Source organism: Tetrao urogallus, assembly GCF_951394365.1.
Source record: "Tetrao urogallus genome assembly, chromosome: 5".
Classification (NCBI taxonomy): domain Eukaryota; kingdom Metazoa; phylum Chordata; class Aves; order Galliformes; family Phasianidae; genus Tetrao; species Tetrao urogallus.
Window position 1 is genome coordinate 17,230,136 of NC_136818.1, and position 23,132 is coordinate 17,253,267.

A 23,132-nucleotide genomic window follows, 5' to 3' on the forward strand; every position below is an offset into this window, starting at 1 on the left:
GTTTGCGTGGTTCTTTATGGAGTCAGGAGTTGGATTCAAGGATCCTTGTGGATGTCTTACAACTCGGGGTATTCTATATCCAGTGTACAGATTTCTGGAAAATGAGGGAACGAATCCACAGGCAAGATCACTCTGTAGGCTTTCACCCCGACTCAGTATACTTGGACTTCATGCACTTTTCTGTGCCTTGGGATACATATCAAAATATGCAAATCTACTAACAAACATGAATACTTCAAAAGTGAAAAAAATTAGACTCTGATTCAAGATCAAAGAAGAACATACACATTATGCCTGTGACACCACAGTCACTTTTGTTTTCAGTTTTAAAGGTGGCAATTTCTCTGGAGAGTCAAAGTGAAATGCTTTCAATGTAAATGTTGCATTTAATATTGCAAAAATTGTACAGACAGAATCTTCCTTGTACAGATGCTGAACAGCATCCTAATCAGGCTGCAGGAGGCAGAATTAAAATCTTTACTCACTTAGAAGTTGGAGCTGATATAACCACAACAAAATAAGGCAGATATTTTGAGTACATAGAAAATCCCCACGCAGTCTGTTTCTAGGAAATCTCACCACAACATCAGCAAAGTAAGACAAAAAGGAAGAAACACTGTAACAGCATTTGTTAGTGTTTTCTATAGCAGTGAAAAACCTCAACTTAAAAATTGCTACCTCTGTGTTTGTTGTTGTTACTTATTTACCCCTCTTCATCCATGAAAAGTAATAAGCATGAAGAGAATGAAGCTTTTCCATTGTTTTGTTTGATTTTTGTTTTGGCATCTTTTGTTCATCAGATTGTTACCAATCTTCGCAGTTAATTTGTTGGTTTTGTCTCAGAAATGCCTGGATTCTTGTCTCAGATTCTGACCTTGGATTTCCTCGGACAGAGAGCACACATCTGTGGGCCAAATCTTCCGATGGCATTAAAAGCCACTATGGAAAGTAGTGAGATTAGTCTAAATGATGTCAATCTGCACATGTCCCTACTGGTGGCCATTTTGTAGAAAGCAAATTTTTGCATAACTCTACCACTTGACCACTACTCCCAGGCAGCAGCTGATGTAGTCACTTTATGATCCTTCTGGATCACAGAACAGATATATGAGCATTTTTTAAATGGTAGCACTTTTTTCTGCTATATATTTGCAAGCTGCGATACCTGCTGAAACCAACATCAATATATTGAATTCTTACACTGAACTCTGAATTTGAATCTGGCAGAATGACAGCTAAGAGACTTATGGAAAAGCTTTTGGCCAACTCCCCCGCATTTGCACATTTGAGCAATAAACCCAATTTTCCATTCTGAAAGCAGCCATTTGTTAATTTATTATTACTATTATTATTTGTATCCAGAACTGTACACATGGTCTGTGTGGGTATATTTCAGTGGATGATTCACAAATTACTCCATCATTGTATAACTGTAAATATTGATTGCCACAGAGAGATACACAGATAAATAGGTGAAGTGCTGCAGCTTAAGTTACATTGTACCGTTTCTTTTCCCAAGCAGGACAATATAATCTCTAAAGCTGCTCTCAGCTAAAAGGAATGCTACATGAAAGTGAATCCTAATAGCAACCCAAAATGAGCATCCTGTGATAAAGCAAAATAAATATAATGCAATAGATGCATAAATAAACAAAAATATCTACTAAAGAAGAGAAAGACTCGAGTGAGATTACTGAATTTAGCCATGCAAAAATAGGCCTTTCCTCCTGCATGTAAATTGGTCACAAGCCACTTGCCCAAACATTTCAAACAGGCCTATTCTTCCCGCTGAACTATCCTCATGAAGAGCAAAACCACTAGCAATTTCATCAAGGATCACTGAAGGACCTCAAAACGTGCCTAACCATTTGTTTGTGTTGGGGTGGCCTGAGTCTGCCCAGGTAGCAGAACAGGAGGAGAAAAGAAATAAAATAAAAAAAGTGGATGAATCCAGGTCTTCAAAAACAAACAAAGGCAGGATGGAGCTGGAGGTTCAGTAGCCAGTAGCTTTATATCCCTGCAGATTTATCTTCCTCCATCCTATCACTTCACTTTTAGTTCTATTTATTTTTGCTGTTCTTTCCTTTCAGCACAGTGCTTATAAAAGAAATAAATTTAGTAAGCCCTGATGTGTTGTTTTCTACAAAGCAAAACTTTTGGCAAACTATAATGTTTTATAGGTTCCTGAAAGCAAAATAATCTTTATAATGAAGGATTTCCCTGACAACGCAAAACAAATAGGAAAAGAAAGCCTGCAGGCAAGAGTTTATTTATAATAACTCTTCCCTTGATTTTTAAAAGCAGAGGACAAAGAGCGTGGCTCACTCTTCCTCTAATTTGATGCCAACCAGCAAAGCTAACAATATTGCAGGTACTTACTTTATTGTTTCAGTCATGGCAATTTTTTGGACACTGCAAGAGCGTGGTAAAAAATCCCCAGCACACAGTGTGCAGTGCCCCTGCCCTGCTCTAACCAGGATATGCCCAGAGGCAAAAGCAGCACAGCCTGTAGTGCAGGGCTGAGACAGGGACCGAGCATTAAACCTGATAGAATTTGTGACATTCATTTTCTTTAGATGGAGAAAATTCTTAACCACAGTGATATGGTCTAACTCTATTTTTGTGCCTTTAACAAAGACAGACTATGAGAGTGAGTAGTTGTATTACTGGTATTTTTCACAGAGAGTCTTCTCTACAAATCCTACTGCTTGGGAGTTTTTCTGAAATATTTTCATCTCATTCCTGCTTTCACTCTCTTTTTAATTCTCCCTTACTTGTATATCTTCTAACCTTTTTCCAATTATCTGTTATGTGACTTTGTTTTATACACCTTGGCTTTATTAAATATGTTATTTCACAAAAAAGAAAAATCACAGAATGATTGGAAGGATGCCTGGAGATGATCTAGTACAACATCCTTGCTCAAAGCAGGATCACCTTGAGCAGGTTGCTCAGGGCTCTGTCCAGTCAGGGATTTTCTAATGCTTCTTTCAGGCTTTCTCTTTCCGGAACAGACATATTTTTTAGTCAATAGTAATGCAGTTAAAATACCAGGTTCCCTGCACGTGCACTGTGTCCAACTTTTTGAAAATGTTTTCTTACTTGTCTCCATGCTAGTGTTTTACATGGTGGTTTGCAAGACAAGGGACATTCATCTCTTTTCTTTCAGTTCTCATGAATAGAAGTAGAGAGTGTAATTAACAGCTTCAAAGACAAGTTTCCTGGGAAACACCCACCTCTGGTATCGATTATGAAATAAGGTACTTTCTTACATGCTTGAGAAATATATGAGAAGGGTCAACCTTCAGAAAAGAATCAACAGCTATACTCTTCAGATTTATATTTTTGACAGCATAGATAAAGAAATATAATAATAAATACACAACACTGGTTCAGAGTTGCACAGAACACAGAGATGTGTTCAAAATTCGTATTTCACCTAAGTGAAGTACAATTTATATCTGATAAGATCTGGTCCTCTATTTCTCAAGTGCATAGTATACATGCCAATTTCAAAATATGAAAGATACTGGTCACACTGGGGCAGTAAAAATATTAAACAAATAAACAAAGAGATTTACATTTAAAAAAAAAAAAAAAAAAAAAAAGGATAATTATGGGAAAGAGTGGGAAAATCATTTTGTTAGAAAGATTTTAGTGAGAATAAGATGTCGTATTGACAGCCAAATATAGGAAAATGCTTCTCAGGAAAGTGTATGAATGAATGGAGGAGGAATACAGAGTCAAGGCTGGTGTCTAAACCTTCCTGGTCAAGAAAGAAAACAATGCAAGAACTGTGATGGGAGAGCTGTCTTGCTTTCAAAGCAGGCACAGAAAATTATTAGTTAGTCCTGCAATAATTGTAAATTATCCTGACTATAGCTACTGTGTAATAGTTAATAATAAATCCCATTCACTGATCAAGAAGAAATGGAAGAAATGGATGCTAACTGAGGCATAGAGCAGAATAGCAGCCTATATTGCTCTGCCCACTATTACAAAGTTACCTTTGGACAAAAGCAAGGGCCATTATAATCCCCAAATTAAATTCCCAAATTAAATAAATCACCAAGACTAATTTAAATATGTTTTTACAACATTCATGGAGTAACAAAAAAGTCTGAATCCTGAAAAAATGGGAGTAGTACATAGTCACATTAATTGAAATGGTTGTGTTTGAACCCCTACCGACCTGTAGAGAATCGTTTAAAGGAGACTGCATTTTCAAACAGGTTCTTCTTCATCTGCCCTTGGTTAGGTTTTGACTGGTCATCTTTATAGAAACTAAGCCAACACAGAGCTGCAGGCAACAATTTCTGAAATTAACCCATGCTTAGCAGAGTGGGCAGAAAATGTTAAGAGGCAGGAGACATTTAGGCAACTAATGATGGAAAGTTTCCAGAGAAAGAGCAGCCAAGAAGCTTCTGTAAATAATTCCTGGTTTTGAACATAAGGCATTTCTACTGGAGAGTTCTTGAGTCTAGATCTCATGCTTCACTTGACCGTGTGCCAGAGCTTGAAATGATTGGAGTTTTAGGGCACATAGCTAGCCCATCTGTTTGTTTAGCCTTTTGTCTGGAGTAGGTTTGGATAGCAGGAGCATACTGTTCAAACAGGAATTTCTGCAAGGAGTTGGGGTGGTGGGGGGTTTGTCTTGACTTGGTAGGTATATTTTATGGAATATTTCTATTTTACTAAATACTGACTGCATTATTTATAGATTCAATTACTGAGAGAGCTGATGATTTTGAAAACGGCTACCTATTTCTGTAACTAAAATGCAAATGAATAGATGATAATGTGTTTAATACCTATCATGCTAAATTCAGACACTCAGTTCATACAAAGATTGCTTACCTTAAGAATCTCAAAGTAAAGAGAAAATAAGGTACTTTTAAAAGGTTTTTCTTCATTTCACATGGAAAGTTTTCAGAATATAGGGCAGTGGAATGACCATGCAATACACACAAAAGTATGCACCCACATACGTTATCTACCTCTATAGACATGAGGGTAACATTATCCTCTCATAAACAACTTTAAAATACAAACCCTCCTTCAGATCTACCAAGTCCAAGAACTGGTAAAGCAAACTGCCAAATTACAGCGCACTCCACCACAGCAACCAGATTTTACAAGGGCTGCACATCCAAATAAATGCCCCTGGGCTACCCATTCATCTAACAGCTGGAAAGGTGACACTTGACATTTGGAAACTTTCCTGTGAAGATTGCTGTAAGGATTTCCCATTAGCTTCCTGGTGAGATTGTAAGGTCGAATAAGCTGCCTTGAAACCTGCAAAGGGTAACGGAAATTCTCTAATATCACAAGCCTGCTTGCTTTAAAATTCTAATTCTCAAACCAGACTATTCAGATTTCCTGCAAAGCATTCAATACGCACCAGGGGAAAAGAAAAAAGGGTCATGGTTTTATGAGGAAAGTTTTGAGGAGGAAGCAACATGAAAAAGGAGGGGTTTCAAGTGATAGTTGTATTTATAGGGGTTAAAGATGAAGGAGACTAAAAAGGAGATGTCCCAGTATCACAGTTACCCAAATTCACTGTGTACTGAGAAATGAAGCAAGTACATCAGGGTTTAAAGATGTTTCACACTCAGCATTTTCAAAGGGTTGAAGAAGCCAGGACACAAATAGTGCTTTAGATCAAGTGGAAAAAAAAAATGCACAGATACTAACAACAAGCTTTCAGTTGAAGTATTTTTAGGAAGTGAAATCAGACCCCAACAGCATGAAATTGCACAAACATGCAATCAGAGAGGCTTTGAGCAGATGGATGGGGGAGAAAGACATCGAGCTGTTACAGTCCCAACTTCAGTTGTTGAAATCTCTTTTGGTGGAAGAATGAATCATGTATCGTATTTCTAAAAAGTTCCTTACACAATGAACACAGTCTTTGTCAGCTGGCTGTCTGCACACAGGCTGTATCTGTCTCTGACAGCTCCTCTGCAGTTAGTGCTCTCTCCTCAACTAGAAAAGGCAGGGCTAGTAGTTACCAGGTTTTTCAAGTCTGTACCCCTAATATTTTCATTACTCAGATAAATTCTCCTTTCTGTTATTTTCCTCTTTGCATTCAGTGACTATTTTGTCTTGTGCTTCCGTTTGATCAGCCTCAGTAAAGCCAACTCTGGTTCTCATGTAGATCACGGGAATTCTCTGTAAACTGTTAATACACTTATACTCCAGAAATACTAAAACAGAAATACTAAAAAGAAATACTAAAAATGTCTGCCATCAACGATGGCGGTATTATTTTTTACTTCACGCGGTATTGAGATATTTTACTTTTTTAATAACGATGGACTCACTTCCTCTTTCCCAATTACCAATCAGGACTTCTACTTGCACGGTGTATTTTCCCTGACTGGAATTCACAACTGGAGTTCAGAAATAGTTTCTTAGATTTCAGTGTTAGGATAGTGTAAGAGGGCTGGATTCAACTCCTCAAAATCAAGTATGCAATCTAAGTTGAATGACTATGTAACGTACAAATCACCAAATAATCTAGACTTGCAAATTTAACCTATAATAAATAAATAGTTACCTGTATGTATCTGTGCATGTACCAAGAGGCTTGTTTTCCATCATTTACTGATTCCACTGTAGTGTTAGCATGACCAGTGATATCACCGCCTGCAAAAACCCAAGGTTCACTCGTTTGCATAGTTTCTGGATCTACTTCAGGAAGACCCCATCTGTTAAACTTGATAGGTGCCATGGCCTCTCTGACTGCAATTAAAATGAAGGACAAATATGTTAACAGAAGAAAGAAAAAAATGTTGCCAGAATCTCTCAAATACATTCTGATAGCAATTAGAAAAGGAGAAAAATACTAAGGTCTAATTTCTTTCACTTAATTAAATGTGAGTTTATGACAGAACTGAAAAATTACTTTCTATACAGAAACATTTATGTTGAGGTAGTAGAGGTACATAGTAGCACAACTCAGAAGAATATCATCTACTATATGGAACAGTTCTTTGGTAACATCAGTAAGTGGTTGGTTCCTCTGTGCCTCCAAAACCAGACGTGTGTACAAAATACAAAAAGACAAGAGTCACAAGAAGTGACTGGCTACGAGAAATAATTGCTTTTAGTGCTGTTCTGCTCTCTCCCTGAAAAGAAACAATGTACCCCAGAAATTACAAAGTCTTTCACACTAATATTATTTACATCCAAGGAAAAAAAAAATCTGAAAATCCTACTAAGAACAAAGCTAACAAAGGAAATTTTTTTCCCCCTCCACCCATGGCTTTGTGCTGTACTTTCCACATCAACATGCTTTCCACCTGAAAACTTAACATATTAACTCCTGCACAACTTAATATACCATATATGATTTCTGAGGTTTAAAGACAAAGACGAATGTTTATGATTTTTAGAAACTGATTCAGAATTTACTTCACACATTCCTTAATGCTCACAACAGAAATGATACACTGCTACTTTTCCATAGGTCATTATCAAACCTGATAGAAAACTTTTATATGCAACATTTTCCCTACCAGGAAATGTTATGCTGTTATGCTTTGACTGCTTTGGTTTTGACGAAGTGTATTGATTTAAAGCTTCTTCTTTTTTTTTTTTTTTTTTTTTTTTTTTTTTTTTTTTTTTTTTTTTTTTTTTTTTTTTTTCCTGGAAAAGATACATTACAACAAAATAGAAAGCATACTGTATTGATATTTAAGCTCAGAACATTCTGAAATTAAGGCTCAATTTGAAGCAAATATATAAAGAGTGAAATTATAGAAACAATAAAAATAAAATGCTTACACGAAGATGATCTTTCCTATATTTGTCACTGAAATTTCTGAGTATTTAGATCATTAAATACCTTAATTTTTTTAAGCCAGTAAACAGTATATAGGCATTCTGTGTGTGAACTAATACTGTCCTTAAAAACAACGTGGATGTAATGACTAAAAAAATCAGACAAACATTTTGACAAATGGCACTGACTACAAATAAATCATCTTAAAAACAATCTTTCTTTCTTAACATGATTTTGATTATGCAACTTCTAACATTATTTTATTATCGCTGAGACACTCCAGAACAGCTTCATGAACAGAATCACATTTTCAATAAATATTTTCAGCAAATGTTGATGCCATATATCAGAGTGAGTTATTTTTATGTGGCTTTAAGTCTAAAGGAACTGAAGATTTTGCAATAAAATGCAGCTTAAAACTGTGCTGTCCCTCAGGGATATACCGCTAGCAGATGCAGATTGCCAAGGTCAATTAAACTGATGTTCTTGTGCTGTCATATATGTAAAAGAGAAACCTGCCAGCTTAAAACAAGAATATTTCTCCTACACCAACACAAGGGCAAATTCACACTACTGCCCCAGTGTACACCCAGGTGTACAGCAAACTTCAAAGACATTCTCACACAATGTCATGATGGTATTTTCTTCCCAGGCTCTGCATGTCCCTTCGTCTCCAAATCAAATATCACAAGGGTATTTCAAAGAGGAGAGCTGTGTATAATAAGGGGCAAAATAATAAAAACAAAAGCAAGATACAAATATTTAAATCTGCTTATCCCACCTATGTTCTCCTTTTTACCCTTGGCAAACACAAATGTCCACAGGAGTCAAACCCAAAATTTTGGATTTTTTTTTTCATCTGCTTCAGAAAGCAGAATCACAATTTTAAGCTGAAAGCAGAAACATTTAATCTATATTCAAGATGTACTGCTTGCACAATCCCTCCTACCCTGCAGAGTTTTGGCTTAATTTGGCAAGAATAATATTTGCCTACTAGCAGAATCAAAAAGTTACAAAATTGCTTCCTTTAAAAATATTTAAATCATTGAAAGGTCACACCAAACAGAACCTTCAGAGCGAGAGACTTTTCAGTCTGGAAATGAGAGTTTGTTGGGTTGGGTTTTTGCTTTTGTTTTGCTAAGGAAAGTGCCTGTGGTTGCTGATAGTAGTCCTATTATACTTCAGTAATATTTATAAATCGATACGTTAACTTCCTCTTTATGTCTCAGACTGTACGTCAAGACAACTTTCAATCATCAATCAGCCATACATAGGATAACTTACTGAGTGCAGTGGTGCCATCTCAGCATGTGGTCCAGACAGTTCTCACAAGTCAAATACATACAGACTTGTAAAGACATGTTCAGAAGAAAAAAAAAATCACAGTGGAAAACTTGCCACAGCAGGGTTTGGTACTGGGGTTGGGATAGATGACTTTTTTTTTCTCTGAGATGATACCAAACCACAGTCTGTGTATTAGAGGGCAACACACTACTGTCGATGCAGTTTTTCCACAGGAAATTATTTACAACTAAAAGTTATGACTGCTACTTTCTTTTCATCGTGGGAGGAAAATGGGTATTACTTCGGCTATCCCAGATCTGCTGCTTTTCTCAAATTCATCTTTGGATTGTTTTGTGCTAAAATAATCGTATGGCCATAATTATATCAAAAGCTTTTTGAGTGCCAAAAAGTCCAACATGCATCTGCTTGAAACACCTCCCCCAGGGGAATGAGGATTTATCTGCCTTATTCAGTGTTTTTAAAACTGAGAAAGCACATTTCCCTTGTGGTACGGTTGACATGGTATCCAGCAGCTATTTCCTTCTGTTTTTCTTATAATCTCCAAGATTTAGGCTAAGTAAAAATAAGGACATGATTCAAAGCCATCTTATATGAGTTCCTAATGTCCTTGGATCTTATATCCAGGGCACTTGAAGGGACTACTTTCTGCACTACTTACTACTGCCTGCAAGAAGGGAAGAACATTGGTCTTCCCAAGCGGAAGCTTTTTCTGTGCCTCTGCAAGGTGTAAGAAAAAATCTTGGATCCATTCCTGAGCTTGTAAGAGATGAACCTGGCTATCAGTTGTCTGAGCTGCTGTTTGCCATTGAACAACAAGCTTTCTGCTTTTGTTGGTGCTCTCTTTGGGACAGAGTAAGGAGACGAGTGTCTTTCTAATGCTTTCAATCTTACATTCTTTAAAGTTCCAAACTAATACAGCTTTTTTTTTTTCCTTCAAAATTCAGCATGCAATCTTGTGCCTCTGTTGCCTTCTCCTTTATAGCCTGATGAGATATTTTACATAAGTTGCTCTGAATGTAACAAATCCCATTTATTTCCATGGAAAACACAGCAGATACAAAGAGTAAAACAATACTATTTGATAGAGAAAATTCTCAGCTACAAAACACCATTTTTCAACATAGTCAGCACCATTAGCTGTGCATTTTTGCCAGCCATGAAGAAGAGCCTGCATGCTACGCTCATAAAAATCTGCACTAGTGGAGGTGACCCACTGTCACACAGCTGAAATTCACCACCCACCACTTCTCACATCCACTTTCTTCTCTCCATAAATGCACAGCAAGCATCAGTGAATGCCAGTGAGTGTCATTTTTTTGGAGGAATTCAGTGGCACACCTTTACTTCATATGCACTTCCATGTCAGATGCCAATTTGTCAGAGTGCCCCTCTGCTGCCATCTGACACACAGCAACAAAATACATTAGAATACTGTTGGAAGGTTCAGTCTCTGCTGCCAGACATCACAGACCAACATCTGTGATGTCGAGGGCCAACATAGGAGGCATTACTTTCAGAACAGCCCTCATCTACAATTTGAAATAAACTTTCTGTATGAAAAATAACATACAGTTGAATTATTCTAATGCTATCAAATGATGCTAAACACAAATAATACCAAACAAAAGGACAGGTCTGAATATATATTCTCCATTTGCTGTATTCAAAGAGCAAATAAACACAAATGGAAAAGCAGCAGCAAATTATTGTGCTTGCAAAAACAATATTAAAATGTAAGTGAATACAGAAAAAATATTTTAATTAACAAAACAAATCAAATGGAAAAGATTCCTCAAATAAAGCTTTAAAAGTGAATCTGTGTGTTTGACTGCCATGACTAATTATGTATCCATGTAATGTGTGTTCAATTTGGGCTTATTTAAATAGCAGAAATGCTCATTAGCTGCAGTATATCTGTGAAGCTTCAATAAACAGTTTAATGGTTTTTATGTTTAACCAATTTCATAAGTTCCTGTAATTTTAGCTTTAGTAGCTCATTAATGTTATTTTTGATATCCATCTTGCAGACTTCCCTTACAGTGAGTAGAAGCACTACTTCAGAAAAATACAAATACACTGTATCTTTCTTAATCTGAAATGTAAAACTGTAACTATCACACACACCAACAGTCTCATTAACTGCTGACACTGCCCAGTCTGGAGGCCCAGAAGACAAAGGAAGGCACAGTCATACTTCCCAGCATCTCTGCTCCACTAATGTACTGCAACAGGAATAAAAGCACTTTAACTGGGCACTTTAAGCCCAGGTAATACTTTGAGAGGCTCCTACTGAAAGACTGCTGCCAACTATTTTCTGCCTGTCACTAGCTTGCTGATCAGAATGTATGTTGCCAGCCTCTACACAGTACACTTGTCTTGCACTCTGTTTGGGAGCACGTTCTGACCAACTGTACTATTTTCCACAATTTTTGTCATGGTTCTCTACATAAGGTCCAGGTTCTTCACATAAATATACAAGAATATAATGAGAACAAAGACATTTCTTCCAGAGTAAAATTCTGCTGTCCCGAAATGTTGTTCCCTTTTATTTATCAGAAAAAAACAAAAACAAAAGCAAAAAAAGTACTCGAAGTTTAGACTTTAGAACCAACTAGACCTGTTTTGAATAGGATGTTGAGGCTGCATGCAGCACTAGGATGTAATTAGCATTACATGTGTATATGTTGATTAGCTGCAATTTAGAATGGTGCCAGAGATATTTCAGTAATACACTGCAGGCCTCCAAAATAATAAAGCAGGCAAAAAAGCCAGAGCATCAGAAAGGGTACAAAATTTTCTTTCGTCTTTTGATTTATGTTAATCAGTTATGATGGTTGAAGAGTTTGGTAATCTATGCAATAATTAAAGAATTTAAATAAAAAAAAAAGAAAAAGGCAGCTTGTGCTTGCAAAATCTTTTTATAACAACAAAGAAAAACCTTATTTTTACTCTATCCATAGTAGATCGATCTTTTTCTTTTTTTTAAACTGGTTTCAGCAAAGTGCCAATGATCTTATAACAGCCTAGAGGGCAACACTTCTGCTTTGTCTATTAGCAACTTCATGAGCATAAAATGGATTTACAACTGATTTCTTTCTAATGAATGATGCATTTATGTGATTTCCAATGGGAGGATGAATATTTACTGAACTGTTTTTTAAAAACACAATTAGCATATTATTTAAGAAAAAAGGAAAAGACTAAACATCTACTGCGAGTGCACAGAGTTTTTGGTGGAAATGTAATAGTTACTGCCCTAGAGAATATAAACAGCTTGATGAGGATAATAGACTAGAAAAAGCTTTCTAGTGTATAGACTACTTCTGGTCAGTCCAGCAGCACACAAGTCTTTGTGTTGCGTTAAGCAAAACAGGTATATCAAAGAATGTCCTACACTTCACTGAACAGGAACTAAGTCTCATTTCATTCCCTTTGGTTCTCATAGCATTTTCTTTATTCTTACATCAGTAACATCAGTATTAAACATTATTAATAAGAAATAGACAAATCCTGCTAGTTTAACCCATACCAATAGTATACCACTTATACCAGCATCCATTATTGCCACAGATGCCTTATAAATTAGATCATTGACTGAACTCTGCATGTGCAACAAATAACATGCTTATTGAACATGCATGTGAGTCATCTAGAAATGGAAAAATTCAGACTGCAAAGGCCCTCTGGAGATGGCCTAGTCCAAACTTTTCTTCAAAGTTAGATCAAGTTCAAAGCCAGACTGAGTTGCTCAGGGCCTTGTCCAGTTTCAAGTATTTCTGGTGCTCTCTTCTCAAACTCTCATTGGAGAAATCTGAATATTTCCATCTCTTGAATACAAAAATATGGTGCCTTTTAGAAAGACATTAAGAATATAAGATACTGGGAGGTATTATATATGTGTCTTGCTGTCGCTCCTTTTTGTTCTATATGTCTGAAGATTTGGTTATAATTCAGCTCGATGGTGAAAAGTAAATCGAACTTTTGTTAGGCCAGCTTAGGCAAAAAAATAAAGGTTTAAAAGCAACTGAAATGGTGTGCTCAGAATAAGTACTTTATTCCCTCCAGTCTTAGTCTTTTCACTTTCAGAACGTACAAAACAAATGCTGATATTTCCTGCCTCTTTCTTTATAATTTGATTTCCATCTTAATAGCAGTTTCACCAAAAATACATTCTGAAATTGAAGAGTGTTGGTCAAACCCAAGGGCAATGATTCTTTTCTTTCATGGTCAGATTGCTACGTGATTTTTTTTCCCCTCAAATTTTGTGTTCATATTTAAAAACCTCACAACATGTCATTTAGAGGGTGAATGCACAGCAGAAAATACAAGGCTGGCACATTATCATGGCTAAGCAACACAACAAAGTTCGCCCTTTTAGATGAAGCAGTTTGCAGTGTAGGAAAAAACAGAATCACTCCTTTATCACAAGTTCTATGAATCACAACGAAACAAACTGATTGCATAGACTAATATTTGATTTATCACATGAGGTTATAGAAACCCTTCCAAAAGACTTAAACCAGGGGATTTTTAAAAATTATCAACAACAAAACATTCTAGAATTGTTCATAAGTTTTTACTTTCAAGTCACCTTTGTTACATGCATCTGAACTCTTTAACCTGTGTCAGAGAACACAGTCTGAGCTTTGCTCAGTTCTTGTGTTCTTAGTTGAAATCATTTTCTTCTGCTCTCTTTTGCATCTGAGTAAAATGTTGAGACACTGAAATGCCAACTACATACCAATTTCTTTATACTTATTACTGAACTAAATACTTGCTTTCCCTTTTTATTTATTTATTTATTTTTAAGACCAAAGATTGTAATGTACAAGTAAACAATGAGACATGCTGAGAAAAGCACAAAAGAATTTAACAAATTCTGCATGTATGAGAGAAGCCACAGTCCTCTTGGGTACGTATAAGAAGTGAGTGATACCCAGAGTGGCTAAACCAGAAAAATGAATCTGTCTTAATTCTTAATTAATTCTTAATTCAACAGGTAAAAATGGTTTCAGAGATCAGATCAGTTCAGTCTGAAGTTGTAGTATAATGAGTTTCTATAAGGTTAATTAGTGAGTCCAGAAGAACTTCCCAGGAGTATCCTTTGTTATCCCTTCTGCATTGAGAGGAAAGCAAGATATATACTGAGCAATTGTACCTCTAATTTGGGTTCCTGGTCTAGACGGTAACTTACAGAACACTGATGTTAATCATACTCTTAGTTTTGTCCTAAGAAACATAATTAAAGGGCAAAAAAAATTCTGTTGAAAGGACTGAGTCACAAGCTTTATAATCTCCTGAAGACTCATTTCGCAAAACCGCCAAAGGACACAAAATGGCTGCAGCTGAAACAACAATTGATATCTATGAAATGCATTACTCAGGATTACCTTCAGCATCACGCAAAACTGAACCAAAGGCACTGATCACCACGTCAGCTTTCAGACGAACAACCTGATCCTCATCTTCTTTCCAGTTTCCATCACTGTCCTGTTCAGTTCGAACAAACTCCATTGCAACAATACGTCCACTTCTAAGTACAACTTTCCGAAGGGAGAGGAAAGGCAGAAATTCACACCTCTCTTCTTTTGCAAGTTCCATCTGTAGAGTAGAAGTAATAAAATAAATAAGCAAACATGCTAAGCTTTATGAAAAGTTCACTCAAGATGTTACCACACATTCTTCTTAAGCAGAAGGCACTGAGTATGTTATACTGATAGGCATCTTAATACTGATTTCTGTGCTACTCGATCAATCAGTTTCTAGACAGTGGCGCTTGTTAGATTTGCAATGCAAATGGTTTTCTGACACATTTACGTCCTTTTTAGGAAAGACAGGCTGGTGAGGTGAGGTGATGGAGTTGCTCTTCATGCGACAGAGGAACTAGAATCTATCAAGCTCCACCTGGGGGTAAAAGTGGAGAGGTTGTGGGTGAGAGCAGGCTAATACCAGTGACACTACTTTGGGTGTGTACTAAAGGCCACCTGATCAGAAGGAGGAAATTGATGTGGGCTTCTACAAACAGCCGGAAGGTGCCTTGTGATCCAGGGCACTGGTACTTATGGGGGATTTCAATCATCCTGATATTTGTTGCATAAAAAACAATCCAGGCATGCACGCTCCAGGAGATTCCTGCAATATATTGAAGATAACTTTCTAACACAATTGGTGGAGAAGCCAATGAAGAGAGGTGTGCTGCTTGACCTCGTTCAGACTAACAAGGGAGGGCTCATTGAGGGTGTAAAAGCTGGAGGCAGCTCAGGATGCAGCAATCATGAGATGATGGAATTCAGGATCTTATGTTGAAGAAGCAAAGCAACAGGAAGGATTGCTGTACTTCAGAAGAGCCAACTTTAACCTCTTCAGGGACCTTCTTAGAAGTATCCCATGGGCTAGAGCATTGGAAGGAGAGAGAGCCCATGAGAGTTGTTTGACACTCAAACACTGCTTCTTCTAAACTTAAGATCAGCACATCCATAACAGTAAGAATCATAGAATCATAGAATCATAGAATCACTAAGGTTGGAAAAGACCTAAAAGATCACCCAGTCCAACCGTTCACCTATTCCCAATAGCTCCTACTAAACCATGTCCCTCAACGCAACATCCAGTCTTTCCTTGACACCCCCAGGGTCGGTGATTCCACCACCTCCCTGGGCAGTCCATTCCAGTGCCTGACCACCCTTTCTGAAAAGTAATACTTCCTCATGTCCAGCCTGAATTTCCCCTGGCGTAGATTGAAACCATTCCCCCTGGTCCTATCACTAATGACACGAGAGAAGAGGCTGACCCCCAGCTCACTACAACCTCCCTTCAGGAAGTTATAGAGAGCAATAAGGTCTCCCCTGAGCCTCCTCTTCTCCAGGCTGAACATTCCCAGCTCCTTCAGCCTCTCCTCATATGGCCTGTGTTCCAGACCCCTCACCAGCTTCGTTGCCCTTCTTTCAACACGTTCCAGGGCCTCAATATCTTTCTTGCAGTGAGGGGCCCAAAACTGGACACAGTACTCGAGGTGCGGCCTGACGAGTGCTGAATATAGGGGAAGACATTAGGAAAAGGTGATAGGAGACCTGCATGGATGGGCAAGGAGTTCATTGATAAACTCAAAGGGAAGAAAGAAGGTCCAAGAACAATGGGAAAAGAGCCTGTCCATTTGGGAAGAATACAGAAATATAGCCAGAGCCTGCAGGGATGCAATGAGGGAGGTTAGGGCCCACTTGGTGTTTAATCTGGCAAAGGAGGTAAAGGATAATAAAAAAAGGAGGACTAACCACATGCATCAGTACAGGTTAGGGGCTGACCTGCTGGAGATGAGCTCTGCAGAGAAGGACCTAGGGGTCCTGGTGGTAACAGATTGGCCATAAGCCAGCAACATGCCCATGTGGCCAAGAAGGCCAATGGTATCCTGGAGTATATTAAAACGAGCATGGCCAGTAGGTTGAAGAAGTTGATGATCCCCCTCTACCCTGCCCTGGTGAGGCTATATCTAGAGTACTGCATCCTGCTCTTTTGAACTGGGGAGCTAAAGACAGGGATCTCCTAGAAAGAGTCCAGCAGAAGGTGACAAAGATGGTAAAGGGCCTGCAGCATCTCCCATATGAGGAAAGGCTGAGAAACCTGGATCTGTTCAGCCTAGAGAAGAGAAGGCTGAGGGGATCTTATCAATGTTTGTAAATATCTAAAGCGTGGGAAGCAATTTGATGAGGCCAAACCCTTCTCAGTGTAATGATAGAACAAGCAGCAACAGCCAAAAACTGGAACATAGAAAATTGCACACTAGAATCCACAGCACTGGAACAGGATGCCCAGAAAGGTTGTGAAGTCTCCATCTTTAGAGATATTTAAGATCTGTCTGGATGCCTAGCTGTATGCTGTACTGTAGAGTAACTGCTTTAGCATGGTTGGACTTGATGATCTCTAGAAGTCCCTTCCAACCCCTGCAATCCTGTGATTTCCTAATTATCTTATTCTTCCTTGTCATTTTGAATAACTTCTTTGAGGGCAGAAGACCTACCCTTTGCAACTGTCTGTGCTTTAAGAGGCATAGCATTAACTAAGTACATGATCCAATTTATGTTTTCAAGATTGTGTTTATTATCAAATGCCAAATACCATGTGCAAATAATAGCATGACTGCCAATACTTAATATTCTCTGATGTGGTAAGTCTAAAGTTAGTCTAAAAAACTAAAAAAAAGTCTAACAGCATGCCTTAGTAGAGACTTCAGTATTTGATTGTCTTTACTTGACAAATAACGTAAAGCTAGAATATTTTGCATTACATGATATCTTATAAAGTGTTCAACCTGACATTATTCTAGCCTGGCCATTACTAGCTAAAGCTATTTTTAATATATTTTTTTCAAAACTGATGCATGATGTGATAACATGAACATTGATAGCTTTTAGGAATTGACCTAGGCTGCTAACAAAGATTTGGGTTCAGAGTGACAGCTGATTCTTAATGAGGAAGAATCTGAATAGCATGAATCTTTGCCACAATGACTTCAGTAATTTCACGGTGTTTAGATGTCTTATTTTAAGTGCAACAGAAACATAATTATGCTTCCACACATCTGTTCTTTCTTTTTCCACTTCCATCCACTTTGTATAAGATCTCTAAGACGTCGACCTTCTTGGAAAGAGATTATCAAATTCCCATAAATCCTTTTTTAAAGATGCAATTGAGGTACTGCTAGCTAAAATCTTTCAAAAGTATGGAGGATGTACCAAAAAAAATTATAATGGAAGAAGCACCAAAATAAGAAAATCTAACCAGAAAAAAAAAATTCTTGCTATACAGATAATTGAGGAGGCGTAGCCAGTTTCAGAATTTGCAGAAGTCCTGATAAATGCCAAAGTGCAAAGTCAAACTAAAAATCAGTTTGAACACTGAAATATGTGATTAATGTCATCTCTCTATTGCCACTGGCAGTGATTCAAACAAAAATCATCATAAATAATTTCCTTACAAGAATTTAGAGACTCACAAAGCTGTGTCAAGATCACTGAGATTCACTAGGCAGCAACCATAAAGTCCATTCCTTGGACCTGAAGAGCTACCTATAATACTCCAATGCCTCATGGATCCCTGGGTGCCTCCAAGATTTTCAGACCTTTACAGATTTCTACTTTACAGGAAATTTTACCCTTTTTAGGCATCTCTCTGACTTTACAGGGTACAACAGAGAAGTGACTTCTCCAAAGACTACATAAACTGAGCTTTAGAGCTTAAATAAACTTTCAGATACATTTTAAGAGCATTTTTAAAAACAAATATTTTAGTAGATGTCTTTTAAGTACCAACACTGCACTTTCAGGCTCTACAGAAATAACAACCATTATTCCTTCTTATAAATAGTGTTTTTCACTTTTACCTCTTCTGGGACAGCCCTGATATTAGTGAAGCCCTTTCTGAAGACCACAAACACACGACGAGCTCCACAACGTAAAGCAGATGTTGCACAGTCAAAAGCAGTGTCTCCCGCCCCAAGTACAATCACAGTTCCATGTATTGATGGCAATGGAGAGTGACAGGCACATATCCCTGAAAGATGAAAGGAAAAACCCCATATTCAAGTATGAGAAACCATTTCTGCTTGACAGCTCAAAAGGTACTTGTACTCAAAGCAGTGTAAAATTGCATCTTACAGTTTCTAAGCATGGAGTGTCACTATCAAATTATTCTGCTTCACTGAAAGACAGTTTTATTCCCATTTTTAAGATACGCTCATATACATAATTTTATAGTCAGAACTCTAAGGAGCAGCACCATTCTATCTGGAAAGGATACAAATGATGCAGTTCTAGTTTTGTGAGTCCTTTTGGGTAGAAATTAGCATTGTAATATGTTTTTATTCAAAAATTAAGCTTCTCGTATATCAGACTCAGTACCACGATGGCTTAAAAAAAAAACAACTCATTACAGATCATAATGAATATCACTTGCTTTTTTTTTTTTTTTTTTTTTTTTTTTTTAAGAAAACTTTTCAGTGGTTGATAGATTCGGATGATAGCTTCTCAAAGTTAGCCCCTTAGACGCAGTTTTTCTGTGAGGCATTTATGCTGACGTGGTTCTCAGAAACTATTCCCTATGACAGCTGAACATCAGGCAGAAAGATTATTATTATACTAATGCCTAAATGTTGCACTGGGAAAAATAGTTGATCTACAGTGGTTTTCACAAAGTGTTTGCAGAAAGTTACATGCAGAGAATGTTGACATTGTGTGTTTGTTACCCATAGCTTGTATTTTCGGATTCACTCTGTGTATTGCATTAAATTCCACTTTGCTATCAGTTTAAGTAGAACTATTTATTAGGGAAACTACTGCAATTTAAAGACAATGCCATAAACAATATAATGTTACATTCTCAACCAGCCTGTGATAATTTCAGTCAGGAGAAACTAACCATATAATCATTGTACTGTGACTTGAATATCCTGCTACAGCACTAGCAGATTTTCAACATTCTCAGTTGTACAGAAACACACAAATTATTCAATAAAACAGTAGTTGTAATTTAAACACAGAAATGGATTGGAAATATATATCCTCTCTCTGCTTGTAAAATGCTTGATATATGGCAAATGCTATCATTTTCCCCCACGTATATGGAATTGCATTTGCCATTTACTTAATAAGACTCCTATTCTCTCCAAACTTTTTTATTTTGTTTTATTTTAAAAGAATTTAATTCTCCACAAAAACTGCACATCGAACAACAGAAAAAGAGCAGGTGCAAGAGTGGAATGGCATCTCAAAATGCCATGCAAACCTAGCCTAGAGTGGACCAGTTGTGCTTGCCCACTTTGTTCCTTATTTCTCCAATAGCCCATATCTGTTTTCTGAGTATTTTCAGAAGGCTGGAAGGGTGCAGTGAAACAAGAATTTGAAATATAAGCCAATGGTAGCAAAGCCACTCACAAGTTAAATGACTGTATTTACCAAGGGAATCCCTTTGGAGGAAAGTATAACAAGCATGCAGAGTACTGTTTGTTTTAAAGTGGGTAAGTCTATCATTCAGAGAAATGTCATAGTAAATCTGAGGACAGAGCAGAATATACAACACATGTATTATATTTTAAAATTTTGTTCTTTAGAGATCAAGAGGTGACTACAGCAGCAGAAAGACTAAAATTAAGATAGAAAGATCACATCAATTAGCAAACAACACTAAATAGCAATCTATTACTGCCAGTCAGAAAAAAAAATGTTTATTCTTGTTTTTATATTTCTTTTAGACTTAATATGAAAAATATCATTACATATTCTGATAAATTGGGAATGCTACATCACAGCATTTAAAAAGATGCAGATCACAGTTTTATAGACCCTCGTTCAGGAAGATGCCTTCGAGTACCCTATTTGTGTGCACGTATATAGAATTCTACGAAGCATCTTTAGTCACATTATTATGAGGGGGAATTGCTTTTAAAGATTTGCTTTGCTTTTGTTAATCAAAAAATGTTTTGAAGTGTATATTCTCAACCTGTTTTAAACACTTTCCAAAAAAAAAAAAAAAAAAAAAAAAGGAAAGGTAAAGAAAAAAAGCAACTTTTTCTCCCAACTCATTTGAGCTCACTGAGCTTAAGAACATATATAGAAAAAAGCATTTGATCAAAACAGCAGAGAGATAGGATAGATGGGGATAGGCGCATAGGGAATATTTCCCTTCCTAAATATTTTGTATAAAATGGAGTAATAAACTTTACTTCTACATGCAGAATACTTTGCCACAGGAGGTATATTCTTTAACACGCTAATAAAGTCTTCTAAATAAGCAGGCAACTCTATCTGATGCTAAAAGAAATTTCAGAATGGTTCAAATAAAAACATTTTGCAGATGAGAGTGGCATATGTGTATTTATATTAAATATGTGGTCACCTGTGTAAAAACATATACTACACTAAGAACAGACATAGATATAGATCCAGAAAATTATACGTGAAATTTCTTTTATTTTTATCAGCACACTGGAGAATCTAGACTGAGGGAACGTGGCATAAAAATCACAAGTCCCACGTCATCCATCCTTCCAGGGCTTATGACATCACTTTCAGAGCCACCGAAAGTATCTATACTCCCTGGGTAGAAAAATCAGGCAGGCATTTCTGCACTCGAAACAAATCTGTAAAAGCACAAAAGGCTGCATTTGTCTAACTACGATCATATTAATGCTGTCCTGAGGTTTTTTGGGTAGGGAACTACTGACCCTTTAAATTTGCTTGTGAACATTCAGCGCATGACTGACTTGGAATAATGGTGCTACAAGTAAAACAAATTATCAACAACATACAAAGTAGCTGTTTATGTGGGTCAGCAAAGATTTAATATCAGATTTCAAGACCATCCTATATTTACCATGTGTAATTTCTATCAATATATACAAATGAGAAGCTTTTTATATCTATAGAATACAATTCAATTAACAAATGTAATTTATTGTGGGTAATAGATTGCCAGGTTCATAGATTTTTATATATGACTATTTGCTTTACAGTCTCTGGAACTGATGTTAGTTACCACACTCTCCTGAGGTTGCAGCTCCCCAGGAGAAAGCCTTGGCCCAGAACTTTTCACAGGGAGGTGCTGTGTAGGTGGATGCAATGCTGTATAATCACCTGTGCATTTTCGTACCTCAGGAGCGGCTAATGACTTACTGAATATGTTTACAACAGAAGCAAAGTATCACACACCTGGCTTACTTGCCACAGCTACCAAAGGTAGGAAGTCTTTTGATGTGTAAAACCCTTGATCCATCTTCAGCCCTTGGAATATACTGTCTCTGTTTGGTTCTGGTAAACCTGAAACAGATATGTTAAGGTAGATCAGAACCGTCAGGGAAATTTCAATAATAAAAAATATTTCACATTACATGAACACTCTCAAAAGTAAACACAATACAGGTAGTCCTACAAAACCTCAGATGTTCAAAAAAAAGCACACAAACAAAAAACATCACAAATGACTGCAGCATCATGTTTGTTGTCAGCAGCACACAGAATGGTTGATCTGTTAATAGAACCAGCATTAGAAAACAGGGTTGTTGAATAACCTTTGCACTCAGATTAACTTATACCAAAATAAATGCAAAGAATAGGGTTAAAGAAAACAAAACATACTGGATGCAGAAGTAGAGAAGCTACTGGGAAAAGCATGACTGTAATAAACTTTTCCTACATAGCTTTACTTGCATGCACAACTCAAACTGCTGGGAATCAGTTTCATTCCCTTTGTTTTGAGGTATTATTCAATACAGTTAGATTCCAGGTAACACAAGTGAGGCAATAGGGAATGGCCTAATTTATTAGTAATGGGCATGAGTGGTGATGCTGTTTAAATTTCTTATCTCTGACTACTTGTATATCATCTTTTTTTTTTTTTTTTTTTTTGTCGTGGTTGACCATTTTCTCAACACACTGAAGTCCTTGTTTGCCGACATCTATTTGTAGTTAATTAACCACACAAACTTATCCAAAAGCAGTAGGATACAGTGATACTCTTCACAACCAATGAAAGAAACAAACATCTTTTGATTAAAACAAAATAGCAAAAAGTATCTTCCAATTGTCAAAGACAGGCTTTGTGCTGCTGTTAATACATTTGTTTATACATTATACAGCACAGAAAACTGTCCACCCAGCACAGAAGTTAAAACTTCTTTTCTTGCAAATGGAATAAATTAGGGTATTTTCAACATGGCTTTGACTTTCACATTTGAATCTTAAAAAAAATAAATAAATCATATTCCCATGAAAATATACCAATCAATAATTACCTATTGAAGTGAAGTAAATGTCAATATTTCTTTCTCGGAAAGCACAGAGCAACCAAGGAGGCCTTAGAACCAGTAGGCAGAAATGGAGTAAACAAAGTAACACACTTCGCTCCATCCCCAGACATGGATGGCAGCATTGATCTTTCACCTCTTTGAGATATATTGGCTGCTGGTAGAAAACCTCAATAACACTGCTTTAGCACCAACAGCAAAGCAGGATTGTACTTTGAGGAATGCTATTTCGAGTAGGAAAGGGTTAGG

General features: G+C 37.0%; 1 protein-coding gene across 1 annotated transcript in view; it reads right to left on the bottom strand.

The window, feature by feature from the left end:
• DPYD (dihydropyrimidine dehydrogenase) overlaps window positions 1–23,132 on the bottom strand; it is a gene marked incomplete at both ends in the record, with an annotated part of 315,748 nt that overhangs the window by 154,607 nt on the left and 138,009 nt on the right. Inside the window, 4 exons of the mRNA XM_079535506.1 lie at window positions 6,560–6,744; window positions 14,482–14,692; window positions 18,468–18,637; window positions 21,790–21,897. Of these exons, the coding sequence (XP_079391632.1) occupies window positions 6,560–6,744; window positions 14,482–14,692; window positions 18,468–18,637; window positions 21,790–21,897 (674 nt within the window). The remainder of the gene's footprint in view (window positions 1–6,559; window positions 6,745–14,481; window positions 14,693–18,467; window positions 18,638–21,789; window positions 21,898–23,132) is intronic.